Below are 25172 nucleotides of genomic sequence, written 5' to 3'. Positions count from 1 at the left end.
AGAGGGCAGCAGCGATCACAAACAGGAAACGCCGGCAGACCGATGGCACTCTGTTGCCGCAGGATCTCCAGCACGGCAAAGGTTAACACCCTTCACTGCTCTTGGGACGTTCACAAACTTTACAAATGCTTGGTCCTTAGGACATTTCAAAAACCGTTAACCTGCCCCCCTTCACCCGATGCATTGGTTTCTCAGGAATGCCATTTCTCCATACTGCTTCCATGGGCTCCTCCATCTCTGATTGATGATGAAAGGAGATCCCAGGAGAGCATGCTTCCTCTACAGCAGGGATCATTACCCCACAGATCATCAGTACAGTTAGGGACTGTGTGGGGTGATCACTGGGGGTACAGTAATTATGTTGGAGAGGGTCCCTGTTACCACACCAGACATCAATGAGATCTATTTTGACCACCACAGTCAAAGGGTGCAAGGAGGGGACTTTGAAGTTGAGCCCAGTTTTTGTTTTAACTCTCAGTTATTATACACACACACAAAACTTGTTTCTGAGATGTCGTGATAAAAACGGTGTATGGGCTTCTGAGAACTTACTCAAAACGGACGCTAATCATTGTTTAAAAATAAAATTGGAAACATCTTAAAATTCCCTTGCCGTTGCACGGGGAAAGGGCCTTAGCAGTGACAGGGTTTTTTTGTCCATCTAGTCTCATACTTCTTACTTGTCTTCTGTCTCCTCCAGTCATGTAATCATCCTCTCATCCAGCTCACCCTAATAGTAGAGGTGGAATCCATCCCTACTTAATGATTTTATTTCTTTGATCAATACATTGTGGTTTCACTTAGGACAAAAATCGGTTTCTTCTTCGAGTGTACAGATGTAGCACGATTCACCTGCACCCCCACGCGTCACTTGGAGCGGGTGGACCGCGGCCCAAGTGCGGTCAAAAGACGCAGATTTAAACTTGCAGGAGATACCATCAGACCTGTACCTCGGGAAGCAGGGGGTCCCCAGACCTGAAAGTAAGGCAGTTCAGCTCTGGAGACCCCGTGCTTTAATCCTACTGTATTTATTACAAATAAATACATAATTTTACATTCGAAAGATCTGTGCGGGGAGACACAGAGAGAGGGGCCGCTTCTCTCTGCTCTCACTGCACAGCTCTTCCAGACTGGTGCGGCCCAGTAGGTTTAATACAGAGGGAGTCCCATTCAGAAGCAGGGACCCTCGCTGTGTTACTCCTTATAGGAAATTAGTGTACCAAGTTTTTGGGCATGGGGAAGCCGCGATCGGGCCGCGGTCAGGCTCTGTTTCCTTGCACCCAAAATTAAAGTAAATGATACTTCATCTGTACTACAACTACCAAAACCTTCAAGTACACGATCTGGAGGAGATACGAACATTTACAGTGCCCACAGGTGGTGCATAGACCAGTCGTGGCCAACTCCAGTCCTCAAGGGTCAGGTTTTCAGGATATTCCTGCATCAGCACAGGTGGCTCAATCAATGGCCAAGTCATTATGACTGCACCATCTGTGCAGAAGCAGGGACATCCCTAAAACCTGGCATGTTGGTGGTACTTGAGGACTGGGAGTTGGCCACTTCTGCCATAGACCTTGGCATTAGACCTTATGATGTACTTGCTTGATCTTTAGCCGACACCAGCGTGGTGATCACTATGGATGTGGACGTATCCGGGACCCCCGCCACTATAAATGTTAATAAATATGTATACCTCATAACAATCTGATCGTTCATATCATGTTCTTCTTGTAACTTTTCAATTTTTTTTAAATCTACATTGTTTGCCAAGTTAATCAAATGTGTTTTTTTTTTTGCTGCCATCAGCTGTTACAATAGCAACCTGTCTTAATGATTTTAAATGGCAGGGTGGCCATTTTAACCTCCCAGTGACGCACATTTTCAGCAACTTTTCTCTCCAGAATGCAACAAACGAATGTAAAAAGGGTGGGATTGCCAAAAAACAGGATCTTAAAAACTTTTCAATGGTGGAAAGGAGACATTTATTATTTTCATGGGGAGTACATTAGATTGATGCTTTAAAACTTGGCTTGTCCAATTCCATGTTTTTTTTTTTTTTTTTTTTTTTTTAAGCAGTATTGAAAGTTTTACCCATGTAATCTCTGTCCTTTGTTCATATTGGTCCTCATCAGGACTGCACTTTAAATTGCGATGGGTCCTTTGTGTCTTGCGAAAAACATTTAAAAAAAATGTAACCCTAAGTAACCAACCAAAAACGCCCCTTGCAAAAAAAATTATCAGATTGGTTTCCTTCAACTAAAAGATTTGGTCTTTTATTTCTCTCTAAATTAATTAGATGTTGCATTTCTTAGGGTTTCTGAATGGGGGGAGCGTTTGCGAACCAAGTGCTTTCTATATACCCTTAGCCCACCCTGTCCTTATCATAGAGCCACTAAAGATAAGGGGAGAGAGAGCGATGGGGGCCCTGCCTGTGACAAAGGGGAGCAGCTGGAGGAAATCAAATCCCTTCCAAGTCTCAGCTCCCCATGCTTACAAACGAACATTAAAAAAAGGATTTAAAAAATACTTCTAGGTGTCAGATTTTGGTAAAAATTGGATCAGTCCCTCAGATGTGACCCTTTAAACATGTCACTGCCATTAGTATACTTTGGTCCTATGAGGGACTGACCCTTTAAGTCGTGACTGAATCTCTTCCCACAGTGAGTGCCGTTTTCTCTCCCATCTTCTCTTCCATGTGGCTTTTCTGATGTGACTTAAGGTCAGGTTTGTCAGTGAAGCTCTCTCCGCAGTCCGTGCACACATACAGTATCTCCTCCGTGTGGATTTTCTGATGTATTAGAAGGTAGGACTTGCGTGTATACTTTTTCCCACACTCCTCGCATTCAAACGGCCTCTCCCCTGTGTGTATTCGTTTGTGCAAAACGAGCTGCAATTTGCGCGTGAAGCTCTTCCCGCACTCATTGCATACAAACGGCTTGTCAACCGTGTGAGTTTTAAGGTGGCTAGCGTAAGTCAACCGGTTTCTCAAGCTTTTCCCGCACTGATTGCAGATGTAGGTCGTATTTTCCGTGTGAAGTCTTTGGTGCGTCACGAGATATGATTTGCTGCTAAAGCTTTTCCCGCAGTCTACACATGCATATGGCCTCTCCCCTGTATGGGTTCGCTGGTGTATGACAAAATGTGCGCTGTTACTAAACGTTTTCCCGCAGTCGGTGCACACATACGGCCGGAGTCCGGTGTGTGTTCTTTGGTGTAAAACAAGATGCGAGCTCTGAATAAAACTTTTCCCACAGTCTGCACATCCATAGGGTCTCTCCCCAGTGTGGATCCGCTGGTGTGTTGCCAGAGTGGAGCTACGAGTAAAGCGTTTACCACAATTGGAGCAGACATAGGGTTTCTCTCCGGTGTGTGTTCTCTGGTGTGTGGCAAGCGTAGAGCTGTGAGTAAAGTTTTTCCCACAGTCACAGCACACATATTCCTTCGGCCCCCTGCGAGTTCTGTACTTCCGTTTGCGCCCTGGTTTATCAGCTGAATCGCCGCGCTTAAAAGTCTTTGTTTTTACGTTGTTGTGCAATTCTGCTGCGTTTGAATCCCACTTGTGGCAATTGTTATTACGAGCAGATATAGGCTGTGGCACAATGTCTTCTCTGGAATCATACAGGTGGCTCGCTGTAAAATCCTGCCCGTGGCATGGAGAACATTCCACTGGCAAATCACTTGCAGAGTGCCTCTCTTTGTAGCTCGATACATCTTGGTTCCTAAAGTTCTCCTCTACGGGACAATGCTGGGAAATGTTCTCTTCCATTGTACAGCTGTCAAAAGGTCTCTTTCTTTGTTGTTGACGCTCATTCAAACATCTGGTGGAGAGGGATACACGCCCATTAAAACAATGTTAATAATAATAATAATGATGTTGTAACATTTATACTTAAAAGAAGCAACCCCCCCGCCAATACTTTATTCCATTATTTGAACAATTGAGTTCAACATCGCAACTCCAAGCTTCTCAAACCCCCCACAATTGCCAAAATATTAAATTTTTAACCCTTGCCAGTAAAATAAAAGATGGCTTCTGGGGTCACCCAATGACCAGCTGAACTGCCTTCTCATATCGTGACTTAGTATTGGTCACCAGAGTGAGGCTGACCCCAGTGGCCATATTGTTTCTCTCGGACAAGAACTTTTGTAACGACATTTCAAATGAAATATCTCTGGAACCAGGGCAGTCGCCACAGCTTGGAGTGCCATGGCTAAGCTCTCGGCGACATCTTGTTTTATCCCTTTGGGTGCCCCAAGATGTAGTCACTACATCATGGGGTCCTGCCCAAGGCAAGCCTTTTATTTTCCAGTTTAAATCGCATACTGTGTTCACTTCACAACTCATGTTCCGCTTCCGTGTTAAGGGCCTTGGCGGTCATGCAATCAGCTGTGCCGGAGGATAGTGGCACTCAAAAGGGTTTGAAAAATAATGTTGTATCTCCCCCGTTTATAAGGACAGTCTCACTTTTGGCATTCTGAAGATATCAGCATAGGAGAAATTGAAACGGATTACTAATCCTTCTGGCTTCCGGTTAAGTAGAAGTTAAAAAGTACCAGTCAGCACTAAAGGAAAAAAGCACTAAAACACGTGATAGAAAATCCCCTCTGGCGTTGCTTGGATTGATCAATTAATACCGGCTTGCAGATGAAGCTCTAGCGAAACGCTTAGGGTCAAGAACCCAAGCTGCAAGCTAAGCCAGTATTCCAGTTGATCAATCCAACCAACGCAAGAGGGGATTTTCCATCACGTGACGCGGAAGTGGATTCGGACTGTGAGCAGCACACACCGGAGCGAAAAAGACGCACCTCCGCCACAGCTCAGAGTTGGGTGTACTCTCAACCGCACTAAACTATCTTCCAATTTGTCAGTGCCCTGTGCATTTGTTTTTAAACATTTTTTTATTAAAGTGGATTTACACTGTTTATTTTCTGCAACTTTCCCTTACATATGGAGTCCTATATAAGTGGGAGATTAAGTTCCACATATACAGTAGGAAGTAAAGTCACCCCATCCTGTGGCTGTCGGTTCCTTCTCTACTTCTAATCCAAAGATTAAAAGAACAGCAATCGTGCGAGTTCCTTCAACAGAGTGGGGCATTTCCATTTTCATTATTAGATTGCACTATGTCGTGTTTTTTGTCTTTCCTGTTTTTGCTCTATAAGTTCTCCTTTTTTTGGACATGTACAGTCCCGTAGAGAATCACCATGCTCCCCTGCTCGCCGCTTTGGTTGAGTCAGTGGCGCAGTGATGACTGAACTGTCGGCCAAGAATACTGCTTTTGGGACGCGTTGGCATGCCATAGAGCACTGCTGTCGGTCGCGGCGGTGTCCGAAAGGTTAGTCATCACTGCAAACAGCAAATTAAATTTAAGGTGACTGGGGCACCAGGGATTTTTTCCTCTCGGCAACAATAAGCAAGATCATCAACTCTAGAACGGTAGTTGAGCTATAAAAAGAGTTTAATGTAAAGCCACATTCAACACAGGTTTTATGAAACCTGAACTGTGGGTGTCCCCTAGAACTCTTCCGTGATCCTGAGATGTCGGGTGACCCCCCATGGCAAGATATGTGCCCACCTGACATAAAATGTGGTAAGGCCTCAACGGCCAATAGAAAGCCGCGACATCATTGGGAGATGATGTGCAGCTTTCCATTAGTGACCCGGCGGCTATGTTTTTAGTCCGGCTGCCATATTTGTAGTTTTTTGGGCACAAAAACCTACAAATACCTGGCACGTTGGGGAGGGACCACAGATGAACTCTGGGAATCCGCCGATTCAGGTAAGATTTAATTAAAATGATTGTCACTGTAACTAACTTTTTTTTTCTCTCTCCTGTCTGATTGAGCCTTCAATGGGTGTGGTTTGTTGGTTGCCAACTAACACACCTGGTTGGTGTGTGTGTCCCTATTTAAAAACAGGGGCTTGTAACGAATCCTGAGCTTGCATGTTCTGATCTGTGTATCTGAATTACTGGTTGATTTGAAGTGCTGGTTGTATTAACTGTGGAGTCAGAACCAGATGGAGTTGAAACAAGGAAGGGGTTAAAAAAGGTATAGTATAGTGAAGTACAGTTAATTGTTAGAACGTATAACTCCATGCACAGATCCTTGCGTGTCCTGAACTCCATAGTTGCAATAATGAGCAGGATTGAAAATGCCACTCAATGCACAACATGCCACATGTACAGTATATACACTTGGAGCAGCTGTTCCAGGGAGCATACCGCTGTGAGAAGTGTGAGCAAGTGGTCTCTTTAGAGTCCAAGATTGCTGATCTGAAAAGGAAACTTGCAATATTGAGGGACATTGACAATCTTGAAAGGTGTTTACTGAGCAGGCCCTGGCTGGGACTAGTGGTGCAGATAGTGGAGCTGTGAGTGAAGAGCCGGTAAGTAGCTGGGTAACAGTTAGAAGGGGAAGAGGAAGAGGCAGGCCAATTCTAAGCTGACTCATCCCAATAGATTTGCCATATTGAGTGAAGATATTGGGAGTGTCAGGGTAGGAATGGCAAGGCTGGGGAGACCGATTCCACTAGCAGCCAGGGGAACAGTTCCTCCAGCACAGAGGGGACTCAAGATTCTCAGATACCAAGAAAGAGTGTGGTGGTAGGGGACTCCATTATTAGGAAGGTAGATAGGGCAATCTGTTGACATGAACCGAATAGTTTGTTTCCTCCCCTGGGCTCGCATTCGGCACATTGCGGATCGGGTAGACTGATTGTTGGGAGGGGCTGGGACTGACCCGGCGGTCTTGGTACATGTTAAAACCAATGACAAAGTTAGAGAAAGATGGAGGGTCCTAAAAAATGATTACAGGGATCTAGGCTGAAAGCTTAAGGCAAGGACCTCCAAGGTAGTATTTTGTTAATTCATGGCTAAGAAAGTGGTGAAGGAAGGAGGGCGTCAGGTTTTTTGGGACCCCTTTTCTGACAGGTTCAATCTTTATGGTAGGGACGGATTGCACCTCAATGGAAGAGGGATCTTCTGTGCTGGGGTGAAAATATTAAAAAGGTTGGAGGAGGGGCGCATGCGCGACGGCTACGAGTATGGTTGTCTGATCAGATAGCTCCGTGCCGCGCTTTATGAAAATAGTGTGAAAATCACCCACAAACGCAGAGATTTTGCCTCAGTCAGCAATCACTTAATAAACCTGCAGAGATGGCTCCGAAAAAGCCGACAGGTCAAAAGAAGCAGAAGCTATCGGATGTGAGAAGCTATTTTGGTAGTGCAGGAGAGTGCAGTGCGGCAGAGGAAATGGCGCCCGTTTCAAATCCCGGCTCTAATACTGAGCAGGAGGGAGATGATGAGGGGGCTATAAATCAAGCCTTATTGCCTGTACGGAGATGCGACTTCGAGAGGCTATACAATGATCTAAAGTCCCTCTTACAGGCCGAAATAAAAGGGAGGTAAAGAGAGATGTCAGCAAGCTGGGGGCAAGAATGGACGACCTAGAAAATAAAGTGGACCAAACAATACAGGTGGTGAAAAAAAATCGGAGAAACGGTCTGGGGAGCTACAGCGGCAGATAGACGACTAAAGGAACGCCAAGAGGACGCAGAGAACCGCGAAAGACGGAACAATATAAGGATAAGGGGGTTTCAGAAGAAGTAGGAAACTGTGAGGAATTCACCGCAAGATGGCTGGAATCCCTGCTTCCTGACAGCAATAAAGAGGCACTGGCCATGGACAGATGCCACAGAGCGCTCCGTTCCCGACCGATGCAGACTGAGCAGCCCAGGGACATTATAATCCGGCTGCACTACTACACCACCAAAGTGGCAGTACTACGCCAAACGAGGGCCCTACCAATGGTGGAGTTTGAAGGCAACAGAATGCTGATCTTTCAGGACCTGTCGCCAGTCCACATTAGCCAAGCGCCGTAATCTGTTCCCCTTCACAAAGGTCCTAAGGGACCAGAACATCCGGTACAGGTGGACCTTCCCGTTCGGCTTGATGGTGGTGAGGAATGGGAGGCCCATCACAATGAGACCCAGTGGAGGGGCCGGCTTTTATGGCCAAACTGGGCCTTAAGGGAGCCCCAGCCAGGGAGGAGGAAGCAGAAGAGGCATTAAAGCCTGAATGGACTGGAGGCGCAGGCTCATCCAAAGCAAAAGGGGGCAAGAAGTGAACGGCCGATCGGGGATCGGGCCGTAGTGGACGGTCACAAAGTTAATAAAAGTTTTACAGTTTAAAAGTTGCCTCGCCTGGTGTGATTATGGACCTGGAAGAGCAGTATACAGATCAATCCCTGAAGCCCTAGAAGGTGGAAAAAGTTGCTGTGCTGCCCACAAAGAGCCCCTGAAAATTCCGCAGACATGGCGAAATGTCTGGGGTTCCTGTCCCAAAAGATGCCAGAACTTACCGTTGCTCCTCGATATGAGTGCGAAAAGAAGATGGAGGAAGCGATGGAATCCCCTCGGAACCAGCATGAGACGCAGATCCCGGAAGAGCTGAAAGGGCAGGAAGAGAGCGCGCGCTCACCTCCTCCTCGCGGCAACAGCAGATCCAAAATGGCGGCAGCCGGAAAACGGAAGTCATCATAGCCCGGGGGTGGGCGGAATGGCGCCATCTTGGAGGGGGCAGAATCGGACGCTGGTCCCCGGACCTACGTCAGAAGGCAATGCGCAGGGAAGGAAGGACCCCAGAGGGCGGCGGAAGAAGCGCTGGAAAACAGGACTTCGGGGGTCAAGGAGTGAGGAGGGAGGAGAGAGGCAGGAGAAAGAGGGACGATGGAGGAGGGAAGAGGGAGGAAGGTGGCAGAAGAAAGGAAAAGGGAGGGGGGGAAGGTATCAATTAAGTAGGGGTAAGCCCAAGTAGCCAGGGAGCAGTTAGAGGAGTTGGATATAAGGAAGTAAGGTGGGTGGGTGCGCAAATCGGAGGACAATTATGACAGGGGGAGTGAGAACAGGGAGAGAAGAGGAGATGTGGAGATGGAGAGAGCAGAGGGGGGATACTAAGTGAGAAAGGGTTATAAGCAGGGGGGAGGAGGCGAGGGGGCTATATAGAACAGGAAGGGAGCTATGGGGATAGGACAGTGAGTGAAAAGAACCAGCTCGCATAGAGGGTAGCGAGATAGCTAACTCAAAAACAACGAAGGACTCTAAGGAAACTGTAGACGGCAGGCGAGCAGAGGAAGGCAGGGGACAGGTACAACACAAACCAGATAAAGAAGGGAGGCGGAAGGACGATAACAGTATGGTACTAGGGAATAGGAGGCAGCAAGCTACTCTGGAATTTGCAGAAGGAAGGTAGAGGCGACTTAAGTTCAGTAAGTTTTGTGGGTTCCGTTAGAGAGCGGGGGCAGAGACAGGGGGGGGGGGAGAGACATAATCCAGAGTTGGCATGAGCCTCCGGCTGGGTCTCGGGAGAAGGGTTCCCCTAGACACCGGTAAAGTCCTTTGGGGGCAAAATGAGGGTCGTGGGCTGGGAGAGATACAGCGGAGGGAGAATCACCGCCACGATAGACCTCACCCCAAAGGTGCTGGACTTGGCTGCAGGGCGGGCAGGCCCTGTAGCCGACGACAAGTTGTTTCTGTTGTACATGTTTATGTATTCATGTTATGTTTTCCCTTTTGGTTTTCACTCTTGTGTCATACCCCTCCACACCCCACCCCGGGAGAGCGAAACAGGTGGTCGAGAAGATGGAGACTCGGAAAAGGCACCACATAGGAAGGTCATCGCATACGTAGAACACATCGGTAGAAAGGGTGTACGAACAAGTCAAGATGAGTAGAGAAATCAGGTGCATATCACACAATGTCAAAGGCTTCAATAGCCCAGCTAAACGTAAGTTGGCCCTTAAAGATTACAAACAACACAACATAGACATTATTTTTCTTCAGGAGACCCACTTCTCCACTGTCAGTTACCCCAAATTCCTAGATAAGGACTTTAAAACAGTGTACATGGCGTCAGCTAATGAGAAGAGAGGAGTAGCTATAGCAATACACAATAGAATCACGTTCCAAATAGATAAGAAACTCTCAGACAAAGAAGGGCGATTCTTAATCCAAGTAGGGTCCAAACAGGGCCAGCCACTCAAGTTGGTGTCAATATACGCACCGTGTGAACTGGCACCGGAGTTCTTTTCCCTCTTTTTTCGGAAGTTACATAGCAAAGCAAAGGGAAATACGATAGTAGCCGGGGACCTCAACAGGACGCTAAACCCAGACTTAGATAGGTGCACTGTATCTAACCTTCCCCTCAGACAGGACATACTAAACATTACCCAAGGCCTACGTGACTGCCAACTGGTAGATATTTGGAGAGAGCAACACCAAAAAGTTAGAGACTTTACTTTTTTCTCCCATCCACACAACCGATACAGCCGGATAGATTACTTTCTTGTATCCAATAGAATGGTCCCAGTGGTCTCCCTTACTGGGATACACGATATTTCGTGGTCAGACCATGCACCGATAGAGCTGCGGTGCACTTTAAATTTACTGGACAAGCCAGGAGCAAACTGGAGGCTCAATGAGCTTTTACTAAAAATTCCGGCCATTGAGAGGGAGATAGGAGAGAGGATCAAGGATTATTTTACGGAGAACGAGGGTAGTGTGTCATCACACTCCACATTGTGGGAGGCCCATAAGGCTACCCTCAGGGGAACTCTGATATGTCTAGCTGCAAGACGCAAAAGAGAGCAAGAGCGCAAGATTAAGGAGCTGCAGGAGAAATTGGCATCCCTCACTGCGCCCCATAAACCCCTCAAAACAGGACGATACCCTGAAAGAATTATTAGACACCAAACATCAACTCAACCTATTATTATCCTCCCAGGCCGAGAAGGAGATGAGCTGGACCAAACGTAGGTTTTTCGAAAAGGCGAACAAGCCGGATAACCTCCTGGCCAACAAATTTAGGAATAAGACACCAAACTACCATATCCAATCTATTCGCATGCCGGGGGGGGGGGGAATCTTACCTCGAATCCTAGGCGGATTGTGGAGGAATTCAAATCCTACTATGAATCACTCTACGATAGAGGTAAAGTCATACACAACCAAAAAACGAGGGACAATTTAAGGGAATTCTTAAAAGGGTCGAAACTGCCAACATTGAGCAGGGAGGAGAGGGAGGCGTTACAAAAAAGACTTCTCTTTAGAAGAATTAGTGGAGGTTATAAAGTCCCTCAAACCAGCCAAGGCACCAGGTCCAGATGGCTTCTCGAACCTATATTATAAAAAAATATCTGAAAATTCTAGCCCCATATCTATTAAAACTTTTCAACTCGGTCTTGTTAGGGGCCTCATTCCCTGCACAGATGCTTCAGGCATCGATCTCCCTGATCCATAAACCTGGAAAGGACACGGCAGAGGGTAAGAGCTACCGGCCCATTTCTCTGATCAATACCGACATAAAAATTTTCTCCAAACTCATAGCTAACAGAGTGGGTAGCGTCCTCCCCAGGTTAATTCATCCAGATCAGGTTGGGTTCATCGGAGGAAGGCAAGCAGCAGAGAATACCAGACGAATAATAGATGTGATTGATCTGGCCCAAAAACAAAATATTCTGTCGATGGTATTAAGTCTGGTTGCGGAAAAAGCCTTTGATAGGATCGACTGGCCCTATTTGAGAGAGACGCTGAAAGTGTTTGGCTTTGAAGGACGCCTCTTGGGAGCCATTCTGGCACTGTAGGAATGGCCGACGGCAAGGGTGCGACATCAGGGCTTCCCATCGGAGCAATTTCAAATACGTAGTGGCACAAGACAGGGTTGCCCGCTGTCCCTGTTGTTGTTCGCCCTTTGTATTGAACCCCTGGCGGCACATGTGAGACTATGCCCGGATGTAACGGGAATATCGTTAAAAGAGCAGATCCACAAAGTGGCGCTGTACGCGGATGATGTGATCCTGACGTTATCCAACCCTCTTACCTCCTTGCCCAATGTTTTTGCAATACTGGGGAGATTTAATCAAATTTCGGGGTTCAAAACTAATCAGGCCAAGTCAGAAGCCCTCAACACAAATTTATCAAAACCAGTAGAAAAACTAATTGGACTAAACTTCAACTTTAAGTGGCAACCCTCCATGATCAAATACCTAGGGGTGAATATAACAAAAGACTACAAAGCATTATATAAGGCAAATTATCCCAGGTTGTTCAAAACTCAAATAGGATCTCAGGAGATGGGCGGAGTATGGCATCTCTTGGATTGGGAGGATTCACAGTGTGAAAATTAATCTTCTTCCAAAAGGTGTTATACCTTTTCCAGGCCCTCCCGATCCTCCTGCTGAAAGAAGACATCCTCTCTCTGCAGTCAAGGATAACGAAGTTTATCTGGAATAAAAAAGGCCCAAGGATAAAAAAAGATATCTTGAGGAGGCCAACCTCGAGAGGAGGGATGGGGGTGCCTTGCTTGTTCGCTTATTACGAAGCAGGCCAATTGAGCCAAATCATACAGTGGCACTCGTATCCGGGTTTTCGGCAATGGGTGGCACTGGAAAAAGAATGCTGCGCACCGGTAGAGCTGCAGAATCTAATTTGGTTACCCAAAAAAAGCTGGTCTAGGGTTAGGATACCGCTGCAGGCCATCTCAAGCTCCTTGAGGGTATGGGAGGCAACCAAATTCAGATGTTCTCTCACAACACTAACTCCTTGATGACACCTATATTGGGTAACCCAAACTTTGCTCCAGGCATGAATAGTTCTAATTTCTCAAGGTGGACTCAGTCAGGTTATTTGTGACTGAAAGATCTGGAGGGTAGAAAACACATCAAAACATTCGATCACATCAAAGAGGAAAAAAGTATGCCAAACGCAGAATTCTTTAGATACCTCCAGATCAGAGCATTTTATTATAAAGCCCAAATTCGGCCTGCCAGAACAAACTTTGAGCAGCTGTGTTCTAGAGGAACGGACACAAGCGGACTAACTTCTAGAATGTACAGGGAAGTGATCTGCCCCGAGACAGGAGACGAACCCAGACTTAGCTATACGAGACTGTGGGAAGCGAACCTGGGGAGCCATTAGAGGACGAAGACTGGGACAGGATCCTGCAGGCAGCAGCTAAAAGCTCTATCTGTACCACGTTAAAGGAGAACGCATACAAAGTCCTGATGCGTTGGTACCATACCCCAATCAAATTGTCTAAATTTGTCAGGGGCTATTCCCTGCTCTGTTCCAAACAGTGCGCTGAAAGGGCTGACTTGCGCCACATGCTGTGGTCGTGCACGAAGGTGGCCCCGATTTGGGCGGAAATTAGAGAGTGGCTGCAATGGATGATCAGCGTGGAGATCCCCCTGGAATCATGGCTGTTCTTGCTGGGCAGACGGGTCCGGGGGCTGTCGAACGCAACACATAAATTGATAACACATTTGGCAACCGCCACCAGGTGCGAGATCGCAGCATTGTGGAAGCAAACAGATTTACCAATTATACCCAAAATCAGGAACAGAATTTGGCTTGTGTGCAGGATGGAGCAGTTGACGAGTTTGGTTAATGACTCCGGCCCTAATTTTCTAAAAGTCTGGTCGCCTTGGTTGGCCCAGACAGACATCCCGGGGGTGGACGCCACCACAATTTTGCAATGATAGTCCGAAATGCGTTCTCCGGTAACCAGATGGGTCCACGACCACATAGAGACTGTACGAATAGAGGGGGCATGAGAGATAAGAGAGAGAATGACCCCACACGGAGTGGAGCCACGCACTTACAGATCTTCAAACAATAGGTGGCCGAAGGCAGATGAAGAAAAGAGAGATACATCCACCCACCAGCCCGGTCGCTCACCCCTACCCCCCCCCCCCACACCACCCCCCAGATACCTCGTAGTTACGTCCCCCCGTCAGTCCTGTTTGTCACGTTCGTCATATTACTTTTTTGATCATATTCATTATAAGGTGCATACGCTGTAGCCCATGGATTGTGTTACTATGTTTGTAATGTATCACCCAATAAAATCAGTTATTTAAAAAAAAAAAAAAAAAAGGAGGTTGGAGGAGATTTTAAACTAGGATGGAGGGGGAGGGGAATGAAACAGATAAAGAACAAAATAGGTGGAGAAATAGCAAAGGGTCATGGAGGTAGAATGGGGGCAAATGTGCGTTTGACAAGCAGTGAGACACCCATAATAAATACAGATAATACTAGAAAACGTCTAAAGACTAAATCCAATTGGCGTAGAAAGACAGGCACAGAGAAGACTAAAAAAAAAACTGAAATGCATGCTTGCTAATGCAAGAAGCCTGACAGATAAAATGAGGGAGATTGAATTAATAGCTGCAAGGGAGCAGTATGGTATCATAGGCATTACTGAAACATGGTGGGATGAAACACATGACTAGGCAGTTAATTTATAGGGTTATTCCCTATGTTGGAGGGATCGAGTGGAGAGGAGGTGATGGGAGGGAGATGCTTATATGTTAAACCGGATCTAAAACCTATTATAAGGGAAGATGTTTATGAAGGGAATTATGAAAATGTAGAGACCTTGTGGATAGAAATTAGCAGTGGGGGTAAAAATACACAGAAAATGTTTGTAGGGATATGCAATAAACCACCAAATATCTGTGAGATTGAGGAAGCTAAAATACTTTTGCAAATGAAGGTCATGTTTGCATAATGGGGGATTTTAATTATCCAGACATAGACTGGGGCAATGAGATTAGCATTACAACAAAAGGAAACAGGTTTTTGGGGGTGCTCAGAGACAATTATATGACCCAAATTATTGAGGAACCAACCAGGAGAGGAGCAGTTCTGGATTTGGTCATATCAAACAATGTAGAAGTAATAACAAATATTCAAGTCCTGGAACATTTGGATAACCGTGATCATAACATGGTCTCATTTGAAATAAATTATCAAAAAACAGATCACTTGGGGTCAACAAAGATCGTAAACTTTAAAAAGACAGATTTGAATAAACTGAGGACTAATTTACAAGGAATAAATTGGGATGATGTTTCTGCAGGGAACAATGTAGAAGATAAATGGGCAGTCTTTAAAGCATTGTTAGAAAAGTACACTTATTGTATACCCTTGGGTAATAAATGTATAAAAAAATAAGTCTAGACCAATGTGGCTAAATAAACAGGTAGGGGAGTAAATGGACAAGAAGAGGCAGGCGTTTAGATTCTTGAAGTCAGAAGGGACGAAGGCATCGTATTAGAATTATAAGGAATGTAACAAAAATTGCAAAAGGGCAATCAAATTAGCAAAATTGGATAATGAAGAAAGGATTACAAAAGAAAGTAAGGTCAACCCTAAAATGTTCTTTAAGTATCTTAATAACAAAAAAATGATAAAAAAAAATATAGCACCCTTTCAGTGTGAGATGGGCAGGCAGATTATTGGAGATAAGGAAAAAGCAGAAGTATTAAACACATTATTTACAAGGGAAGAATCAATTGCAATAGTAGTGTCGCAGGAGGAAGCCACAACCTCTATATTAACGAACGGAGGAAGAAGTTCATAGACGGCTTGATAAAATTAAAATAAATAAGGCATCGGGCCCGATGGCATACATCCAAGAGTTCTCAAGGAGTGAAGTTCAGTAATAGCCAAGCCATTACATTTAATATTCAAGGTCTCCGTGTCCACAGGTTCAGTACCACAAGATTGGCGTTAAGCAGATGTGGTGCCTATATTTAAAAAGGGAGCTGGATCACAACCAGGTAATTACAGATCTGTAAGCCTGACATCAATAGTTGGAAAGCTTCTTGAAGGTTTAATACGGGATAATATTCAGGAATACCTCATGGAAAACAAAATTATTAGCAATAGCATGGATTTATAATTATTATTATTTGTTCTTGTATAGCGCTGCTAGTTTTACATAGTGCTTTACAGAGACATATTGCAGACAGTCCCTGCCCTGTGGAGCTTACAATTTATGTTTTTAGTGCATGAGGCACAGGGAGATAAAGTGACTTGCCCAAGGTCACAAGGAGCCGACATTGGGAATTGAACCAGGTTCTCCTGATTCATACTCAGTGCCAAAGTCAGCATCTTCACAGACTGAGCTGCTCCTTCACCCATTTGTGAAGGCTAGATCATGCCAAACTAACCTTATTAGTTTAATTGAGGAGGTAAGTAGGAATTTAGACCAGAGTAATGCAGTTGACGTGGTCTACTTAGATTTGGTTGAAGGACAGACAACAGAGGGTTGTCATAAATGGAACCTTCAGGTTGGGCTAAAGTTGTGAGTGGAGTACCTCAGGGATCGGTACTGGGACCCCTGCTTTTTAACTTGTTTATTAATGACCTTGAGGTTGGGATCGAGAGCAAAGTCTCCATCTTTGCTGATGATACTAAATTGTGTGAGGTTGTAGAATCAGAGCAGGATGTAATTTCTCTTCAGAAGTACTTGGGGAGACTGGAAACTTGGGCAGGTAAATTGCATATGGAGGTTTAATACAGATAAATGTAAGGCTATGCATTTGGGAAACAAGTATAAACTGGTGAAATACAAATGAAATGGGGATAAATATGGGGAATCCTTGATGGAAAAGGATTTAGGAGTGCTTGTAGACAGCAAACTTAGCAATAGTGCCCAAAGTCATGCAGTAGCTGCAAAGGCAAACAAGATCTTCTCTTGCATCAAACGGGCAATGGATAGAAGGGAAGTAAACATAATTATGCCCCTTTACAAAGCATTAATAAGACCACACCTTGAATATGGAGTACAATTTGGGCACCACTCCTTAGAAAATACATTATGGAACTAGAGAAAGTGCAGAGAAGAGCCACCAAATTAATAAAGGGGACAGCTAATCTGATTTATGAGGAGAGGCTAGCTAAATTAGATTTATTTACATTAGAAAAGAGGCATCTAAGAGGGAATATGATAACTATATACAAATATATCCGGGGACAGTACAAGGAGCCTTCAAAAGAACTATTCATCCCAAGGGCAGGATAAAGGACACAGGGTTATCCCTTAAGGTTGGAGGAAAGGAGATTTCACCAACAAAGGAAAGGGTTCTTTACAGTAAGGGCAGTTACAGTGTGGCATTCATTACCCATGGAGACTGTGATGGCAGATACAATAGATTTGTTAAAAAACAATGTTGGACATCTTTTTAGAAAGGAAAGGTATACAGGGATATACCAAATAAGCACAAACATGGGAAGGATGTTGATCCAGGGAACAATCTGATTGCCACTTCTTGGAGTCAGGAAGGAATTTATTTTCCCCCTTATTGGATACCATTGGATGATACTGTATGTCACTGGGGTCTTTGTTTGCCTTCCTCTGGATCAATATACTTTAAGTATGGATCTAGGATAAAGTATCTCTCTAAATTTAGCATAGGTTGAACTTGATGGACGCATCCATTGAGCTATATAGGGGTCTTCCAGTAGATGTCATGGCATAGCACCGTTTACTAAACATGGGCCTGTACCTTTCACTGCTTAGGCCCTCGGATAACCCAAAATCTTGTATTTTTTTTCAAATGTAAAACGTTAGACGATTTTTAATAACATACAAAACGTAATTCTACTAACAGAAATAATATAGGAATAAAAACATGATGCAATTCAGAACTGTTTTACCTAAAAAGTGTATTTCCTTGAAGTATCGTCGTGATATATGGAATAACAGAATCAAAGGAACAAAAATAAATGTGTGCGGGTCTAGCAATCCAAGCAATATCCCACGTGTGTTTTACATAACACTTACTACATTTATTCACCTCTTAATGCCATTTTTAATGAGTTTTAATACACTGAGCATCCTCAGATATCTTTAGCACTTCCCCAGCAGTGCAAGACCTTTGTAACACTTTCCTGTTTGTGATCATTTGTTGCCAGTGTTCCTAGCTGCAAACTGTAACAATAGATAATGTGACTTTAGTAATATAAGAATACATTGTAGCTGCTGAGTTACACTGACTGAAGGATTGATTGAAACTGAAAAGCAGTCATTAAGTGAACCCTGGGAAGCAGGATCTTTGCTGATCGATCACGGGAGAACGAATCGATCGGCAGCTTAGGAAATTAGTTTTCAATGTAAGGTGATCAAAGGCGGCATATAATAAAACCATTTTATTTAAACACCGCAAATTATTTTTAAAAAATGGAGAAATCAACATTTCAAATTGGCTTCTAAATCTTTGTTTTAAGAAACTCTCTTTAGAACAAACTTATATAATGATTAGGGATTCCCTAATGTTTGACACACATTTGAATTTGGCGTTTATCGGGGCACTTATGTCCTTAGTTCGCATAGTCTCCCAGCGACGCCGCTGTCTCTCACCTGTGCACGGGCGGCCACAAGACGGGGAGTTTAATAGGAACCGATGCTTCATTTCCGGTGTTTATCGATTCGAACCGAAAATACAAGGTGATCAGACAGTGGGGTTTTTCCCGTGGGTCTCGGTTAAAACCTAAAACTGTAATTTCCAATTCTGATCATGGAAGGGACAGCCCCACGTACCTGGCACAGAAAAGAAACAACTTATTACTGGAGTTGACGTCCTTAGAAAGGGTTGGAAATGTTTGCTGGGGCAGTTTAACCTAAACGTGATGTCACAATCACTCAGCTGTGACATCACATTGCGCGGGGAGATGGCTCCTCTGCTGCTGCTTTGATGTTTCTCTTTGGAATGTGAAACATTAAATATCTCCCAAAACATTGCTGTTCAGGTAAAACATGTATGCGTTTATAACCTATTATATTAATTATGAAAAAGGTTGTGTGCCGAGCACGCACTTTCTAAGTGACACATCTTTGTGTGTTGTCACTGAAATTGTACTCAAAAGTCCTTAAATCAAAAACATCAAAATACAATACTGACAAAAACACAAAGAAGTTTGACTTACATCACGTATTTTTTTCTCTCTCTACCCCCCCCCCCCCCACACACCTCCCCCTTTTTTCCCTCTCTCCCCCCTCCCTCCCCCCTCCATTCTCTTCCACTCCCTCCCCCCAGCAGTCTCAGTCAGGCCACCACAAATCTCTTTTACTCCCCCCAAGTCTCTTTCACTCCCTCCAATTCTCTCACCTCCCCCTCTCCACGTCTTTCACTCCCTCTCTCCCGTCCCAAATTCTGTCTCACTCCCCTTCTCCCCACTAAGTCTCTAACTCTCCCCAATTATCTCTTAGGCCGAGTCCCCAGTCTTCCCTGTGGCACGTGCGCCAGGCGGGGGGCGGCGCGTGCACAGCGCTACACCGCGATCGGCGGTCTGAGGGAAGGTTTGCGACGGGAGGGCGCGTGGCTGTGGGTTTGCGGAGGCGTGGCCATGACGTCCCGCGGCTGGTTCGCCCTCATTGGTTGAACCGCTGGCGGGGGCGTGGCCACGCCTCCGTCGCAAACACTGAACTCAAATTCCCATGCCTGCCTGAAAACATGTCGCGCACCGCTTGGGAAAGGTGCGCGATAAGGTAGGAACTGGGACCGGAGGTACTGGGGGACGGGGCTTGTAGTAGTTAGTGCGCTGTAGTAGTTAGTGGGACCGCAGCCTTAGGCTGCGGCCCCGCTGGAGCCGACTGTGCTCATGCTTGAGAGCGGTGACGTCACCAGCTCTCCAAGCATGAGCGCCAGGTGTCCTTGCTATTTCGCAAGCGCGCACAGGGGGGGGGGGGCGTTGCGTGCAAGTTGAGCACGCTGTAAAGTTACATTTTTTTGTTTACTCAAGCGCCAAGCTTGAGTGAGCACGAGCACGCCGTGTGAGCGGGGACTTACCCATATACATTTATGTAACTAAAAGCGGTAAGCACTGCACACTCAACACGGTCAGCGCCAGCGGGGTCCCAGCCTTACTCACTCACCCCCCTTACCCAAGTGTCTCTCACTCCCCCAATTGTAAGCAGTGTGGTAGCCGTTTGTGCGCATGCGCAGGTGGCGTTGGCCGTTTCAGAGCGTGTGTGCATGCGCAAGCTATTCTATCTGCTTTAAAAGCTTGTGCGCATGCACGGGAAAATCAAACTACTGCGCATGCGTGAGTAATTATGGCTCCAGGTGCACATGCACAGACAATGCAGACAATGCAGACTTTTTCTGCGCATGCTCGGCCATCGCTAGGCACTTTTGCGGCCCAGTTTCTCGGCCTGCGTGTCCCGTTTCGTTGCATGCGCAATCCCTTACTTCCGTAACAATTTTCGTCTCCATGGAGGAGATTTGCACCAATCACTTTTTTGTAGTTGCCACTGCACTTCAAAAATCACGTCGGAATGTAGGGTGAACTGCCCCTGTGACGTATTTAGCGCCCCATAGTGGCTGCGTTGCAGGCATTATTTTTAGCATCGCGTTCTGCAAGCACATTCCGGCCAGCCCGCAGAGAAAAGGAAGAGGATTCTCCTCCGTAATCGCTAACGCCATGATCACACGGTACAGAGGGGGCTCATCTTCCCTTTCGCTCCAGTGATTGGTCAGCCCGATCGTTCCCTTCAAAACGAGCATTTTGTCCAAAGGATTGGGCTAATTGTTCCATATTTAGGATTAGAAGCATTAACAGAGACAAGATAGATAGTAATGTACTAAATAATTTGCCATATTGGACGTGTATTGGAGCTGCTTTGTTTATTGTAGTATACCTGAGGTCACTTTCCAATTGACACAAACAAATATACATATATAATGCGGTGGGTTTTGAGCTGGCTAAGAGTGTGTATGCTGGCACCCTCTCTATCTACCTTTAAGACCTTTCTTAAAACCCACCTCCTTAACGAAGCATATGAGTAGCACGCACCGTGGCTAATACTATACACTTCATACATCAACCTTGGCCTCTTGCAGACGCACTTACCAGAACGCCCTCCTACTGTCTCTGTACGTTCTTCCTACTCACCACATAGATTGTAAGCTCTTCGGGGCAGGGACTCCTTTTCTTAATGTTACTTTTAATATCTGAAGCGCTTATTCCCATTATGTGTTATATTATTAGGTTGCATGTATTACTGCTGTGAAGAGCTATGTACAGTACCTGGATGGTGCTATAAAAAGACTGTGTCCTGGGCACACAGTTATGATGACCGATACATGATTACAAATACATGGGTACATTAGGTCAGGGGAGTAGTGATTACCCGGAATTACCCGGTTCCCGGTGGATTTTCAGCTACCCGGAAATTACCCGGACCCGGCAACTGAGAAGTGGGCCCGGCGCCAGGTAATGTCAGGGTAGCTGAAAAATTCATAATTTCTTACCTGCTGTCAGCGACGGAAGGCGGGAAAGACCCGTGAGGAAGTCCGCGCCGACATCTAGGCAGGTCAGCAGAGGTCCTGTGGCGTGGCAGCATCAGCAGTCTGTGTTCAGCCCGCTGTCCAATAGGAACGCTCCTGCTCCGGTCACATGGTTCCCCAGCTCACACTGCTATGGATGCCTGCAGCCCCCGTGCGGGCTGAACACACACTGCTGACCTGCCTAGATGTCGCCGCGGGCTTCCTCCACACCCCAAGTAAGTGTCAACCGGGTAGCCGGGCACAAGGCACCAAATCCTCTGGGTACCCGTTTTTTTTTTTTTTAAATGTAGGACCCGATCCAACACTACAGGGGAGCTCAAACTGGGGGGTGTGGATGTTGAAAATGAGAGGTAACGCTCAATGTATTACTTCCTGGTAACACACTTGTATAAATTAATAAAATAAAGATGCTACCCCTGCAAGAATAATATATATATATATATATATATATATATATATATATATATATATATATATATATATATATATATATATATATATATATATATTTCACACTGGGGTATTTTGTGCACCCACAGGTCACCTTTATAACAAGGGAACTCTGATACTGGCTTTGGCCAGCTTTTAATTGCACCAAATCACAAATGCATACGCTTCATTTATTTAACCCCTTCAGCGCACTTTCACATATTTCACAAAGTTTAATCGATAGGACAATAAGAAATGACAAATATTCAGTGTAGGTAGCTGCTAAATGAGGTTACCTTTACAAGGTTGGCGGCTTGTATCATATTTTGATCTAAAGATGCAACCAAATAACTCCTTTGTCACACAGACTTAGGTTCTAAATGTAAACATGTCACTAGTATATTTTAGCCCAATTTGGTAGGAGCACAGGAATTGTGCTTTTGAGATTTTATATATATAATGTCATGCCTGCAGGAGATAACATTTTGGGTAATTGATCATAATTAATGCTCTCCTAAACACAATAATATATACATGTATAAAATGACCGCTTCAGACTAATATATAAGTTTACCTCTATATTATGATGTGCTGTATTATTTATTACACACAATGTTATATTAATGTTATGAAAACATTTTTTACATCTAATACAAATACATATATCTCCAATCAGAGCAAGCAATAGCACAGTGATTAGAAGCTGGTCCTCTGCATTTAACACACTTACCAGCTTCATTTATTCGTTTAATAAAATTAAGGAATTTAAGTTTAAATAAAACAGACAATTTGCCCACATTGGCCTACCTGCTTAGTGACAAAAGCAGCAGCACAGGCTGAGCCTGATCCTCTGCAGGGATTGGCCGACATCTGCCATGTGATCTGCTCTCTTCCTTTTGTAGAATGCTGGGAGTTGTAGTTTCACGGCTCGCCCTGCACCATAGTAAGCAGGATGGCGGAAACTACAACTCCCATGATTCCGTGAGCTCATTGATAGTCTTTGCGTTAGCCAATTGAACACTCCACCCATATCTTGCTTTGGCAAGGTGGGCTGGGCAGGTTGTGTGTGTGTGTGAGAGGATGAAGTCTTATGTTATTCGACAGCTAACAATTTCCAGCATGTTTTATATATACACACACCACCCCCCCCCCCCCCCACATATGCTAGGGGATAATGGTGAAAGGCAGGGTTGCAGACCTGTCTTAGGCCTCGGCCGCGCTGAGCAGGCGTGCGCACTCACGCTGGCCGCAATTAAACACATTGTGGCAATGTGTGTGGCCAGCGTGAGCGACCACTCGGCGCTTAGAGCAAGCAAATTTGAATTTGCCGCTCGCAAGCGCGTCACGTGAGTGTTTCGCCCAATATTAGTTACAATTTAATATTATAGGTTACATTTCTTAAGGTACACTATATTCTTTTTCTTGGTATATTTGTTTTTATTTAACCTTGTTTCAGTAGGGTATTACTTATATACAGTAGATTGTAGTTTGTGACTTATTTTTCCCTTTTTGAACTTGATTGTCAGTATTTACTTAGGAGGTTAGCGGTGTCATATTTTTTACTTATTTTTTTTTATCTGTTTGTCTTTTCTGTGATTTCTAATAAAGTCCATTTGGTTATTTATATATTTTTGTGTCAATTTTGAGTGCTATTTAGAGGACTAGCTTATTAGACCCTAGCACCCCCAGAGGATTTATTTATCTTACTCCTGGGCTCTTAGACTTTACTTAACGTGTTATTGAGGTAATTTGATTGCGGCACAATCCTGTGTGTTATATATATATATATATATATATATATATATCTCTCAATCTCTCTTCAATAAAGAATATCACTTGTGAGCACATTCACATGTCTTAGGCTGCATCCATAAAAGGACAAGCAGCGCTGAGCCGTGCGGACGCTCCGCGCTGAGCCCCTGCATCCTCAATGAGGGTGTATTTAGAGGAGGCTCACGCGAGCGTCCGCAGCGTGCTGAGGAGTTGGATTTTTCAGCCGACAGCCAAGCTGTTTTTCAGCGCGCTGTCGGCTGAAAACATCCAATCAGCGCAAAGCAGTGTCAACGTCACGGCGCCGTGACGTTGACGTCACTGCGTCGCGGGCTATTGGCCTAGCGACGTCACTGCCCCGCCTCCCCTCACCACCCCCCGCCTCCCGATCGCGCCCGCTGGCTCGCCTGCATGTCGCACAGGCTTCAGCAGCCGAGCCTCGGCGTCAGCGCTGTTCAACATTGCTTTAAGGCTGCGTCCCCGCTAGCGCTGAGCGGGCGGCGCTTGGCGAGGTGACTTGCATATAAATATATATGCAAGTCCCCGCTCACGCGATGTGCGCGCATATGCCCGTGCACACATGCTCACCGGCGCTCTGCGCTTAGCTAAACAAAATTGTTATACTCTCTAGAGCGCTCAGCTTCCCCTGCATCGTCTCCCCCTCTCTCCCCCCCCCGGCGCGAGCGCTTGCGAAATTTTAAAGGAGAACCCGCGCTCATGCTTGGAGAGCTCTCCAAGCTCAGCGCCAGTGGGGACAAAGCCTTGGGCCTCGGCATCATCAGCGCTTACGCGCTGAGCCGTGCTGAGGCGCGCTAGTACTTACCTGTGAGCCCTACAGCAGCCATGAGAGCGGCTTTAGTAGGGGCTCGCCTACGCTTCCGCAGCGCGCGGAAGCGTAAGTCTTAGGTAATTTTTAAAATCCCACGCTTGCCAGAGCGCAGGGCCGGTCACGTGAGCGGTTCGCCCAATGAGGGTGAACCAGCTCTGTGACGTCTTAGGCCAGGGAAAGCACGCACGCCGGAACCCTGGACGAGGCCTTAGGCTGAGCCCAGGCTGCCGCTGAGTTCGCTCATTCTTGAGAGCGGTGACGTCACCAACTCTTCAAGCATGAGCGCTCGGCTGTCCTGCAAATATTTAGAGGGGGGGCGTGTCATTGGCTGGATCGTGGGCTGTATGTGTGTCTGTGTGTGTGTGTGTCTCCAGTCTCTCCTCCCCCCTTCCAAAATGGCAATTAAAAACATTTGTGCAAAAAAAATAAAAAAACTTCTCTCTGCTCCTGCCCTTCCACCTCTCTCCGTTCCCCCCTTCCACCTCTCTCCGTTCCCCCCCTTCCACCTCTCTCCGTTCCCCCTCTTCCACCTCTCTCCGTTCCCCCCCCTTCCACCTCTCTCCGTTCCCCCCCCTTCACCTCTCTCCGTTCCCCCCCACCCTTCACCTCTCTCCGTTCCCCCCCTCCCTTCCACCTCTCTCCGTTCCCCCCCCCTTCCACCTCTCTCCGTTCCCCCCCACCCTTCCACCTCTCTCCGTTCCCCCCCACCCTTCCACCTCTCTCCGTTCCCCCCCCCCTTCCACCTCTCTCCGTTCCCCCCCCCCTTCCACCTCTCTCCGTTCCCCCCCCCTTCCACCTCTCTCCGTTCCTCCCCCCTTCCACCTCTCTCCATTTCCCCCCCTTCCACCTCTCTCCGTTCCTCCCCCCTTCCACCTCTCCATTCCCCCCCTTCCACCTCTCTCCGTTCCCCCCCCTTCCACCTCTCTCCGTTCCCCCCCCCCTTCCACCTCTCTCTGTTCCCCCCTTCCACCTCTCTCCGTCCCCCCCCCCCCTTCCACCTCTCTCCGTTCCC

At 46.1% G+C, this 25172-nt stretch overlaps 1 protein-coding gene across 1 annotated transcript; it reads right to left on the bottom strand.

The window, feature by feature from the left end:
• Nucleotides 1–472: 472 nt before the first annotated feature.
• On the bottom strand, nt 473–22443 carry LOC142466930 (uncharacterized). Its single transcript, XM_075572578.1, has 2 exons — nt 22369–22443; nt 473–3818 (listed from the first exon to the last, which is right to left on the bottom strand). The coding sequence occupies exon 2, from the start codon at nt 3764–3766 to the stop codon at nt 2633–2635; it is 1134 nt and encodes a 377-aa protein (XP_075428693.1). The 5' UTR covers nt 3767–3818; nt 22369–22443; the 3' UTR covers nt 473–2632.
• Nucleotides 22444–25172: the final 2729 nt, after the last annotated feature.

The sequence above is a fragment of the Ascaphus truei genome, chromosome 15 (genome assembly GCF_040206685.1).
Source record: "Ascaphus truei isolate aAscTru1 chromosome 15, aAscTru1.hap1, whole genome shotgun sequence".
NCBI classification, from domain to species: domain Eukaryota; kingdom Metazoa; phylum Chordata; class Amphibia; order Anura; family Ascaphidae; genus Ascaphus; species Ascaphus truei.
The sequence above is the reverse complement of the archived record's forward strand: the minus strand, read 5'-3'. Positions and strand labels throughout refer to the sequence as shown.

Excerpts from the sequence above, each read along its gene's own strand:
- LOC142466930 (XM_075572578.1), bottom strand. The coding sequence starts at position 3,766 with ATGGAAGAGAACATTTCCCAGCATTGTCCCGTAGAGGAGAACTTTAGG.